The sequence below is a fragment of the Lissotriton helveticus genome, chromosome 8 (genome assembly GCF_964261635.1).
Source record: "Lissotriton helveticus chromosome 8, aLisHel1.1, whole genome shotgun sequence".
NCBI lineage: Eukaryota > Metazoa > Chordata > Amphibia > Caudata > Salamandridae > Lissotriton > Lissotriton helveticus.
The window spans coordinates 62,790,230-62,802,782 of NC_136069.1; the positions used below are offsets into that span (position 1 = coordinate 62,790,230).

A 12,553-nucleotide genomic window follows, 5' to 3' on the forward strand; every position below is an offset into this window, starting at 1 on the left:
CTAATTCCGAGTTATGAAAGTTCCTACATCTGAGTCATGAAAGATGCAGCACTACAGCACAAAATGTGTTCCAAGGATGGATTTCAAGAGGTATTTAGTGACCAGTGAGGACACCCTGTTATCTTCAGCTGTCCGCTTCAGTATTCCCAAAAAGGCATAAGCTCCTGCTCCATTCACGAAGAGCACAGTACAGTAGTTTGCAGGTGTGGTGCACACAAAATATTAGCAACAGCAAAGGCAACAGCAGAAAAATTCAGATTTCAAGGATGACCTGCAATATAGTTAGGGTTAGGGCCGACAAATTGGAGAGAGCAATAGTCCTACGAGAATGAGTTTATCCAGTGTGGAAGGGGTGTCTGACAGCCAGTGAATTAGAAAAAACATCACATGGCGTATAGGACGAGGTTCTATATTACTGAGGCGACTTCTGTTGTATAAGTATACCTTTACGTTTGAGTCAGTGGAATAACATTTTATTTTGCGTACACGCATTATACATTTGAGAATGAGGCCAGAATGGCGATATTTTGAAAGACCGCTGAGTAACTTCGAGAAGTCATGAAAGTTCCTAGTTCTGAGTCATGAAAGATCCTAGTTCTGAGTCATGAAAGATCCTAGTTCTGAGTCATAAAAGATCCTAGTTCAGAGTCATGACAGGTCCTAGTTCTGAGTCATGAAAGATCCTAGTTCTGAGTCATGAAAGATCCTAGTTCAGAGTCATGACAGGTCCTAGTTCTGAGTCATGAAAGATCCTAGTTCTGAGTCATGAAAGATCCTAGTTCTGAGTCATGAAAGATCCTAGTTCTGAGTCAGGAAAGATCCTAGTTCTGAGTCATGAAAGATCCTAATTCTGAGTCATGAAAGATCCTAGTTCAGAGTCATGAAAGATCCTAGTTCTGAGTCATGAAGGATCCTAGTTCTGAGTCTTGAAAGATCCTAGTTCTGAGTCATGAAAGAACCTAGTTCTGAGTCATGAAGAATCCTAGTTCTGAGTCTTGAAGGATCCTAGTTCTGAGTCATGAAGGATCCTAGTTCTGAGTCATGAAGGATCCTAGTTCTGAGTCATGAAAGATCCTAGTTCTGAGTCATGAAAGATCCTAGTTCTGAGTCATGAAGGATCCTAATTCTGAGTCATGAAAGTTCCTACATCCGAGTCATGAAAGATCGCAGTTCTGAGTCATGAAAGATCGCAGTTCTGAGTCATGAAAGATCGCAGTTCTGAGTCATGAAAGATCCTAGTTCTGAGTCATGAAAGATCCTAGTTCTGAGTCATGAAAGATCCTAGTTCTGAGTCATGAAGGATCCTAGTTCTGAGTCATGAAGGATCCTAGTTCTGAGTCATGAAAGATCCTAGTTCTGAGTCATGAAGGATCCTAATTCTGAGTCATGAAAGTTCCTACATCCGAGTCATGAAAGATCGCAGTTCTGAGTCATGAAAGGTCCTAGTTCCGAGTCATGAAAGAACCTAGTTCTGAGTCATGAAGGATCCTAATTCTGAGTCTTGAAAGATCCTAGTTTGGAGTCATGAAGGATCCTAGTTCTGAGTCTTGAAAGATCCTAGTTCTGAGTCATGAAAGATCCTAGTTCTGAGTCATGAAGGATCCTAATTCTGAGTCATGAAAGTTCCTACATCCGAGTCATGAAAGATGGCAGTTCTGAGTCATGAAAGATCGCAGTTCTGAGTCATGAAAGATCCTAGTTCTGAGTCATGAAAGATCCTAGTTCTGAGTCATGAAAGATCCTAGTTCTGAGTCATGAAAGATCCTAGCTCTGAGTCATGAAAGATCCTAGCTCTGAGTCATGAGAGGTCCTAGTTCAGAGTCATGAAAGGTCTTAGTTCTGAGTAAGGAAAGATCCTAGTTCTGAGTCATGACAGGTCCTAGTGCAGAGGCATGAAAGATCCTAGTTCTGAGTCATGAAAGATCCTAGTTCAGAGTCATGAAGGATCCTAGTTCTGAGTCGTGAAAGATCCTAGTTCTGAGTCATGAAAGATCCTAGTTCTGAGTCATGAAAGATCCTAGTTCTGAGTCATGAAAGATCCTAGTTCTGAGTCATGAAGGGTCCTAATTCCGAGTTATGAAAGTTCCTACATCTGAGTCATAAAAGATCGCAGTTAAGAGTCATGAAAGATCCTAGTTCTGAGTCATGAAAGATCCTAGTTCTGAGTCATGAAGGATCCTAGTTCTGAGTCATGAAAGATCCTAGTTCTGAGTCATGAAGGATCCTAATTCCGAGTTATGAAAGTTCCTACATCTGAGTCATGAAAGATCGCAGTTAAGAGTCATGAAAGATCCTAGTTCTGAGTCATGAAAGATCCTAGTTCAGGGTCATGAAAGATCCTAGTTCTGAGTCATGAAAGATCCTAGTTCTGAGTCATGAAGGATCCTAATTCTGAGTCATGAAAGTTCCTACATCCGAGTCATGAAAGATGGCAGTTCTGAGTCATGAAAGATCGCAGTTCTGAGTCATGAAAGATCCTAGTTCTGAGTCATGAAAGATCCTAGTTCTGAGTCATGAAAGATCCTAGTTCTGAGTCATGAAAGATCCTAGCTCTGAGTCATGAAAGATCCTAGCTCTGAGTCATGAGAGGTCCTAGTTCAGAGTCATGAAAGGTCTTAGTTCTGAGTAAGGAAAGATCCTAGTTCTGAGTCATGACAGGTCCTAGTGCAGAGGCATGAAAGATCCTAGTTCTGAGTCATGAAAGATCCTAGTTCAGAGTCATGAAGGATCCTAGTTCTGAGTCGTGAAAGATCCTAGTTCTGAGTCATGAAAGATCCTAGTTCTGAGTCATGAAAGATCCTAGTTCTGAGTCATGAAAGACCCTAGTTCAGAGTCATGAAGGATCTTAGTTCTGAGTCTTGAAAGATCCTAGTTCTGAGTCATGAAAGATCCTAGTTCTGAGTCATGAAGGGTCCTAATTCCGAGTTATGAAAGTTCCTACATCGGAGTCATAAAAGATCGCAGTTAAGAGTCATGAAAGATCCTAGTTCTGAGTCATGAAAGATCCTAGTTCTGAGTCATGAAGGATCCTACATCTGAGTCATGAAAGATCGCAGTTAAGAGTCATGAAAGATCCTAGTTCTGAGTCATGAAAGATCCTAGTTCTGATTCATGAAGGATCCTAGTTCTGAGTCATGAAAGATCCTAGTTCTGAGTCATGACAGGTCCTAGTTCTGAGTCATGAAAGATCCTAGTTCAGAGTCATGACAGGTCCTAGTTCTGAGTCATGAAAGATCCTAGTTCTGAGTCATGAAGGGTCCTAATTCCGAGTTATGAAAGTTCCTACATCTGAGTCATGAAAGATCGCAGTTAAGAGTCATGAAAGATCCTAGTTCTGAGTCATGAATGATCCTAATTCTGAGTCATGAAGGATCCTAGTTCTGAGTCATGAAAGATCCTAGTTCTGAGTCATGAAGGATCCTAATTCCGAGTTATGAAAGTTCCTACATCTGAGTCATGAAAGATGCAGCACTACAGCACAAAATGTGTTCCAAGGATGGATTTCAAGAGGTATTTAGTGACCAGTGAGGACACCCTGTTATCTTCAGCTGTCCGCTTCAGTATTCCCAAAAAGGCATAAGCTCCTGCTCCATTCACGAAGAGCACAGTACAGTAGTTTGCAGGTGTGGTGCACACAAAATATTAGCAACAGCAAAGGCAACAGCAGAAAAATTCAGATTTCAAGGATGACCTGCAATATAGTTAGGGTTAGGGCCGACAAATTGGAGAGAGCAATAGTCCTACGAGAATGAGTTTATCCAGTGTGGAAGGGGTGTCTGACAGCCAGTGAATTAGAAAAAACATCACATGGCGTATAGGACGAGGTTCTATATTACTGAGGCGACTTCTGTTGTATAAGTATACCTTTACGTTTGAGTCAGTGGAATAACATTTTATTTTGCGTACACGCATTATACATTTGAGAATGAGGCCAGAATGGCGATATTTTGAAAGACCGCTGAGTAACTTCGAGAAGTCATGAAAGTTCCTAGTTCTGAGTCATGAAAGATCCTAGTTCTGAGTCATGAAAGATCCTAGTTCTGAGTCATAAAAGATCCTAGTTCAGAGTCATGACAGGTCCTAGTTCTGAGTCATGAAAGATCCTAGTTCTGAGTCATGAAAGATCCTAGTTCTGAGTCATGAAGGGTCCTAGTTCTGAGTCATGAAAGATCCTAGTTCTGAGTCATGAAAGATCCTAGTTCTGAGTCATGAAAGATCCTAGTTCTGAGTCATGAAGGGTCCTAATTCCGAGTTATGAAAGTTCCTACATCTGAGTCATAAAAGATCGCAGTTAAGAGTCATGAAAGATCCTAGTTCTGAGTCATGAAAGATCCTAGTTCTGAGTCATGAAGGATCCTAGTTCTGAGTCATGAAAGATCCTAGTTCTGAGTCATGAAGGATCCTAATTCCGAGTTATGAAAGTTCCTACATCTGAGTCATGAAAGATCGCAGTTAAGAGTCATGAAAGATCCTAGTTCTGAGTCATGAAAGATCCTAGTTCAGGGTCATGAAAGATCCTAGTTCTGAGTCATGAAAGATCCTAGTTCTGAGTCATGAAGGATCCTAATTCTGAGTCATGAAAGTTCCTACATCCGAGTCATGAAAGATGGCAGTTCTGAGTCATGAAAGATCGCAGTTCTGAGTCATGAAAGATCCTAGTTCTGAGTCATGAAAGATCCTAGTTCTGAGTCATGAAAGATCCTAGTTCTGAGTCATGAAAGATCCTAGCTCTGAGTCATGAAAGATCCTAGCTCTGAGTCATGAGAGGTCCTAGTTCAGAGTCATGAAAGGTCTTAGTTCTGAGTAAGGAAAGATCCTAGTTCTGAGTCATGACAGGTCCTAGTGCAGAGGCATGAAAGATCCTAGTTCTGAGTCATGAAAGATCCTAGTTCAGAGTCATGAAGGATCCTAGTTCTGAGTCGTGAAAGATCCTAGTTCTGAGTCATGAAAGATCCTAGTTCTGAGTCATGAAAGATCCTAGTTCTGAGTCATGAAAGACCCTAGTTCAGAGTCATGAAGGATCTTAGTTCTGAGTCTTGAAAGATCCTAGTTCTGAGTCATGAAGGATCCTAGTTCTGAGTCTTGAAAGATCCTAGTTCTGAGTCATGAAAGATCCTAGTTCTGAGTCATGAAAGATCCTAGTTCTGAGTCATGAAAGATCCTAGTTCTGAGTCATGAAAGATCCTAGTTCAGAGTCATGACAGGTCCTAGTTCTGAGTCATGAAAGATCCTAGTTCTGAGTCATGAAAGATCCTAGTTCTGAGTCATGAAAGATCCTAGTTCTGAGTCAGGAAAGATCCTAGTTCTGAGTCATGAAAGATCCTAATTCTGAGTCATGAAAGATCCTAGTTCAGAGTCATGAAAGATCCTAGTTCTGAGTCATGAAGGATCCTAGTTCTGAGTCTTGAAAGATCCTAGTTCTGAGTCATGAAAGAACCTAGTTCTGAGTCATGAAGAATCCTAGTTCTGAGTCTTGAAGGATCCTAGTTCTGAGTCATGAAGGATCCTAGTTCTGAGTCATGAAGGATCCTAGTTCTGAGTCATGAAAGATCCTAGTTCTGAGTCATGAAAGATCCTAGTTCTGAGTCATGAAGGATCCTAATTCTGAGTCATGAAAGTTCCTACATCCGAGTCATGAAAGATCGCAGTTCTGAGTCATGAAAGATCGCAGTTCTGAGTCATGAAAGATCGCAGTTCTGAGTCATGAAAGATCCTAGTTCTGAGTCATGAAAGATCCTAGTTCTGAGTCATGAAAGATCCTAGTTCTGAGTCATGAAGGATCCTAGTTCTGAGTCATGAAGGATCCTAGTTCTGAGTCATGAAAGATCCTAGTTCTGAGTCATGAAGGATCCTAATTCTGAGTCATGAAAGTTCCTACATCCGAGTCATGAAAGATCGCAGTTCTGAGTCATGAAAGGTCCTAGTTCCGAGTCATGAAAGAACCTAGTTCTGAGTCATGAAGGATCCTAATTCTGAGTCTTGAAAGATCCTAGTTTGGAGTCATGAAGGATCCTAGTTCTGAGTCTTGAAAGATCCTAGATCTGAGTCATGAAAGATCCTAGTTCTGAGTCATGAAGGATCCTAGTTCTGAGTCATGAAAGATCCTAGTTCTGAGTCATGAAGGATCCTAATTCTGAGTCATGAAAGTTCCTACATTCGAGTCATGAAAGATCGCAGTTCTGAGTCATGAAAGATCCTAGTTCTGAGTCACGAAAGATCCTAGTTCTGAGTCATGAAAGATCCTAGTTCTGAGTCATGAAAGATCCTAGTTCTGAGTCATGAAAGATCCTAGTTCTGAGTCAGGAAAGATCCTAGTTCTGAGTCATGAAAGATCCTAATTCTGAGTCATGAAAGATCCTAGTTCAGAGTCATGAAAGATCCTAGTTCTGAGTCATGAAGGATCCTAGTTCTGAGTCTTGAAAGATCCTAGTTCTGAGTCATGAAAGAACCTAGTTCTGAGTCATGAAGAATCCTAGTTCTGAGTCTTGAAGGATCCTAGTTCTGAGTCATGAAGGATCCTAGTTCTGAGTCATGAAGGATCCTAGTTCTGAGTCATGAAAGATCCTAGTTCTGAGTCATGAAAGATCCTAGTTCTGAGTCATGAAGGATCCTAATTCTGAGTCATGAAAGTTCCTACATCCGAGTCATGAAAGATCGCAGTTCTGAGTCATGAAAGATCGCAGTTCTGAGTCATGAAAGATCGCAGTTCTGAGTCATGAAAGATCCTAGTTCTGAGTCATGAAAGATCCTAGTTCTGAGTCATGAAAGATCCTAGTTCTGAGTCATGAAGGATCCTAGTTCTGAGTCATGAAGGATCCTAGTTCTGAGTCATGAAAGATCCTAGTTCTGAGTCATGAAGGATCCTAATTCTGAGTCATGAAAGTTCCTACATCCGAGTCATGAAAGATCGCAGTTCTGAGTCATGAAAGGTCCTAGTTCCGAGTCATGAAAGAACCTAGTTCTGAGTCATGAAGGATCCTAATTCTGAGTCTTGAAAGATCCTAGTTCGGAGTCATGAAGGATCCTAGTTCTGAGTCTTGAAAGATCCTAGATCTGAGTCATGAAAGATCCTAGTTCTGAGTCATGAAGGATCCTAGTTCTGAGTCATGAAAGATCCTAGTTCTGAGTCATGAAGGATCCTAATTCTGAGTCATGAAAGTTCCTACATTCGAGTCATGAAAGATCGCAGTTCTGAGTCATGAAAGATCCTAGTTCTGAGTCACGAAAGATCCTAGTTCTGAGTCATGAAAGATCCTAGTTCTGAGTCATGAAAGATCCTAGTTCTGAGTCAGGAAAGATCCTAGTTCTGAGTCATGAAAGATCCTAATTCTGAGTCATGAAAGATCCTAGTTCAGAGTCATGAAAGATCCTAGTTCTGAGTCATGAAGGATCCTAGTTCTGAGTCTTGAAAGATCCTAGTTCTGAGTCATGAAAGAACCTAGTTCTGAGTCATGAAGAATCCTAGTTCTGAGTCTTGAAGGATCCTAGTTCTGAGTCATGAAGGATCCTAGTTCTGAGTCATGAAGGATCCTAGTTCTGAGTCATGAAAGATCCTAGTTCTGAGTCATGAAAGATCCTAGTTCTGAGTCATGAAGGATCCTAATTCTGAGTCATGAAAGTTCCTACATCCGAGTCATGAAAGATCGCAGTTCTGAGTCATGAAAGATCGCAGTTCTGAGTCATGAAAGATCGCAGTTCTGAGTCATGAAAGATCCTAGTTCTGAGTCATGAAAGATCCTAGTTCTGAGTCATGAAAGATCCTAGTTCTGAGTCATGAAGGATCCTAGTTCTGAGTCATGAAGGATCCTAGTTCTGAGTCATGAAAGATCCTAGTTCTGAGTCATGAAGGATCCTAATTCTGAGTCATGAAAGTTCCTACATCCGAGTCATGAAAGATCGCAGTTCTGAGTCATGAAAGGTCCTAGTTCTGAGTCATGAAAGAACCTAGTTCTGAGTCATGAAGGATCCTAATTCTGAGTCTTGAAAGATCCTAGTTCGGAGTCATGAAGGATCCTAGTTCTGAGTCTTGAAAGATCCTAGATCTGAGTCATGAAAGATCCTAGTTCTGAGTCATGAAGGATCCTAGTTCTGAGTCATGAAAGATCCTAGTTCTGAGTCATGAAGGATCCTAATTCTGAGTCATGAAAGTTCCTACATTCGAGTCATGAAAGATCGCAGTTCTGAGTCATGAAAGATCCTAGTTCTGAGTCACGAAAGATCCTAATTCTGAGTCATTAAAGTTACTACATCCGAATCATGAAAGATCGCAGTTCTGAGTCATGAAAGATCCTAGCTCTGAGTCATGAAAGATCCTAGCTCTGAGCCTTCTCTGAGTTGTCTAATCTTGTCTTGCCCTAGTTCTGGAGGACAAGTGCCGTCATGAGATGATCATGAAGTTTGGTCGCATCGTTAACCTGGAAAGCCTACAGACGCTCTCCGTGAACATTAACCTGGAAGAGCTGAAGATAAGCTCCTTGGAGAAGGACGTTGCGATGGACAGAGAGCTCAAGGAGTGGCAGGTGAGGGTCTGTGATGGGCCGGCTTTAGCTGTGTGTCTGTAAATGGGAGTGGATCACATGGTAACTGTCTCCTCCCCTGCTGCTATAAGCGTTTTCACAGCTTTTTCTGCCTTCTCTTCAGTAAAATGAACTTCTTTTTTGTAGAATTTCATGTAAATCCATAAGTATATCTAATTGATAGTAATGTCAATTTTCTTTATTTTATTTATGCTTCCCTACATCGAATCCTTATTCCCATCTTGAAGTGTTTTTTTGTTTTGTCTTCTTGTAATCACTGTTGCAGGTTACATCAGTGCCCTTGACTTGTGTGCCCTCGCTTCTGTGTTGCTACAGTTTGCTTTCTGCAATGTAAAGCACTCCTATGCCCAAGGAGCCTTGCCTACGTTATGTAAAAGAGCCAAAATGTAATCAAAATTAGAATGATCGTAAGGAATTTGTGGTGCTGGGTCTGGTTCAAGGGTCTAACAATGAAGGGTATGGTATAGCTCAAGAGTAGTTATTTGATTCTCTAATGAGATGCTTGCTGTGAATTGTTGTGGCATCAAAACCAAAGCAATCTAGCTTATCCTGATAGGTATAGTAGTTGATATGTTAATGTTTGTCGAATTTGCAGGATCATATGCTAGATGTAGACATGTCTGGGCCTTCTGTCTTTACCTAGACGATGACCTTCACTAAGCTACTGTAGAAAGTAAACCCAATCTACCCAGGTAAAATGTGAGGGAAGCGGTGATATTCTTCAGCATCTGCTATGGTGTTGGATCACCTGGTCCATGCATGTGTCTTTTGTGACCTGCGTCCTCGCGCAGTGACCGGTCTAGCGTTGTGAGTAGCCACGGTACTGTTTAAGGTAGACTTCTTTAGACCCTCGGGCATGTCCCCTCCTTGGTATAGTGCACAAAGAATGGCAACCAGATGTTAACTACCCAATGATTGTGGTGCAGATTATAAGAGTTTGGTCTTTATAGAGTTTAGTGGATGTGTGACGTCAGCCAGCAATCATCAAATGTCCTGTCCTTCCTAATTAGAGTGCATTGATCCCTATACCTTGGTTCGCCGAGTTCTGTCCTCGCTAAATTCCAAACAGTGCAGAATTACCCCGCAAGGATTCTCGTTGGATTCCGAACCGGCAGTCCGCAAAACCTGCCTTGAAATCCCTGCACTGGCTCGCTGTTTGGAGAGAGTTAACTTCAAGGCTCTGTGCATCACCCACAAGATGTTAGGAGGAAATGGACCAGTGATCAACTCTTCCATGGTTCTGCCCTATCAAGCGAACAGGTGGCTGCGCTCAGATGAGTTGCACCTGGCCGTCGTTCCCAGAGTTAAGAAGGCCAGTAGCAGCGGTCCGTTATTCTCTTATAATGCCGCTAAATTATGGAACTCCCTCCCTCTGCATCAACAAAGGGAATCCAATCATATGGCCTTCGTAAACTGCTAAAAACGTAGCTCTTCCCCCAAGTGATTTTTTGATGCTTCAGTGTAACCGCTTCAGTGCTAGGATGCCTCCGGGTGTCTACGCGCTCTATAAGTGCTGTTAAATTCATCCATTCATAGAGGCCCCACAGACTCTGAATAGGGTGTATGGGGCATCTGCAGCTTTTCAGCAGATGTCCGGCATCTGCCAAACTCTAAATAAGACCCTTAAAATATAAATGAAATCTATTATCGTCCAGTGTTGTGACCCTCACACACATCTATGCACTTCATGCACTTCAATAGAAAGCTCATGTTCCTCAAAGAGCCTAGTCACCGAAAAAATAATTTTAGAAATGCCTCATATAACATTCCACAGTAGAGTGCCATGAAAAACCGCATTATCCACTTTAGTTTCTTGACTTGTATCCTAAATTTCAAGGGTCTAATTCACAATAGCTGTATTATCCAAGTTGAAGGACATTACTCAGGTCGTTGTTGACCAGGTAGAATATGTCCATAGGCTTTGCTTGAGGCCTTCTGATTCTATGCCGCTCAGTCACTACCTGAGAGTGTTCCCCACACCCTCCCCTAGATAATAATAATAATAGGTACTCTTGAAAACTGAACTGCCTCTAACCAATTATAAAGATATTCATAACTTCTAACGCGGTAGTACTTCTCTGAAGGATGAAAGGCTCAATCTAATAGAGACATCTAGCCGGAATTTCCTTAACTTAGAACATCCCCAGGCATCAGACTAGATCTGGAATTTTTTTTGCAGCAGCAGCAGCACCTCTGCGCGCCGGGGGATGGTGCCATACGACCCCGCCCTGACGTCATCCACGTACGTGACGTCAGCGAGGTCATATAAGTCCCTCCCGGCGCGCTGATGTCAGTTTGCTTCTTTTCCGCGTGCAACGCGGATCCGAAGAGAGTGACTTGTTTTCAGGCCTCCTTTTCGACGCTTCGCGTCGAGAACAGTGTGCAATGCATTCGGGATTTAAAACTTGCAATTCCTGTTCACGGCAGGGTTACTCGACAGACCCGCATCGTATTTGTATGTGGTGTCTGGGCGAGCACCATGACTCCACGGACTGCGACGCCTGCCAAATCATGAAACCGAAGTCTCGGAGGGAGAGCCATATGAATCTTATATCGGGCCGGCTGTCCCGCTGTGCCTCTTTGTCCTCCGGCCTCATCGTCCACGGCTGGTCCCTCTACTGTCCGGTTCTGCTGTAGATCGCTTTCTGGGGTCCAACGCCTTCGTTCACCTCTTGGTAAGTTGAGGCGCTTGTCGCCGAGGTCTTCGACCTCCCCTTTTTATGTTGTCAGGGGCGCTGGCTCCCGGAATGTTCAAGACGTGCGCTCCCGACAGTCGCCCTCCCCTTATCAGCCCTTTCCGGGTGCAGGGTCGGCGTGGGGCCAAATGGAGGTATATGCTACAGCTTTACAGGCCTCCCTGGGGTCCTCTCCCATTCCTTGGCCATCCTCGGGGCCTCAGCGTCTTGTGGGGTCCACGAAGGACTCGCCAGTGGGTTCGCCCCGGCGCCTATTGAGTCTTTGCTCCCTGGGAACGCCGGAGATGTGGTATTGTTAGGGCGCAGCCCGGCCGGGTCCCCCTCTTCGGTCCACACAGAGTCGCCAGGGCATGGCCCAGCTGGGTCCCCCTCTATCACCCACTGCGCCTCTGCCGCGCCGCATAGCCCCGCTGGGTTCCCTGTGGCACTGCAGGTGGTTGCCGTTGCTCATAGCCCTGGCTTGGGCACACCCCGGGCTTCTGGGCAGGCAGCTGCCTTTTCAGAGCTGGGGTCGACGCCGTTCCGACGCCGGAGGCTCACCTCCTTGGCTCCGTCTCCGCTCCTTTCTCCTGAATCGGAGCCTGTCTTGGATGAGGCGGAGTCGGCGCCTGGATGGCGCCGTAAGGCTGCCTCGCCGGCATCTGCACCTTCTCCTTCTTCCGAAGGGGAGCTTGTTGTAGTTTCGGCGCCGGGCCGCAACGATTTGACGCCGGATGCAGCCGAGTCCGCGTCTGACGAGGCACAATCGGTGCTGACACGCGTCATTTGGGCGCTGTGTAGACGCCGAGTTCTAGACTCTTCTCTGGAGGCTTCTGGAGAGAGTTCGGCGCCGCCCTCTCGCCTGGTGTCGCCGTGGGTCCTGTTACCGGTGCCCCCCTTGGAATTTGTGGAGATTCCCCAGGAACTCCCAGAGCCGGCAGGCTCTTCCCCTCCCCAGGAACCTCGGCAGGATCCACATACTTCAATGGGCCTCCCTTATGCAGGGCATTGGTCGCACCTTCAATGTTTGGGGAGGGTCAGCTTAAAACCCTCTCCCACAGATGAGCTGTTGTCCCTTCCAAGGAGGGCTACCGAGGCTGCCTTTTTAAGAGTGGTCTCATTGGCCTTGCGCATTTTAAATATGCAACCCCCTTCTGCCCCTTTGTCTGTGGACCCCTTGCTTGAGGCTCTTCACCGTGGGTCCGGCAATGTGGAGCCACTTCTGCCCTTTGAGACTTCCCTTTATGATGCCCTCTTGGGTGCTTGGGTCTGGTCTGCTTCAGGTGACCCGTTGGCTCGTTCACTTTTGCACCGCCACCGTCCAGCTCCACGTGACCCGGT

At 44.4% G+C, this 12,553-nt stretch overlaps 1 protein-coding gene across 2 annotated transcripts in view; it reads left to right on the top strand.

The window, feature by feature from the left end:
- The window catches only part of CFAP44 (cilia and flagella associated protein 44), a 969,845-nt gene that overhangs the window by 929,896 nt on the left and 27,396 nt on the right, over window positions 1-12,553 (top strand). For both annotated transcript variants that reach the window (XM_078656625.1, XM_078656626.1), the window contains one exon: window positions 8,359-8,519. In XM_078656625.1, the coding sequence (XP_078512751.1) occupies window positions 8,359-8,519 (161 nt within the window). The remainder of the gene's footprint in view (window positions 1-8,358; window positions 8,520-12,553) is intronic.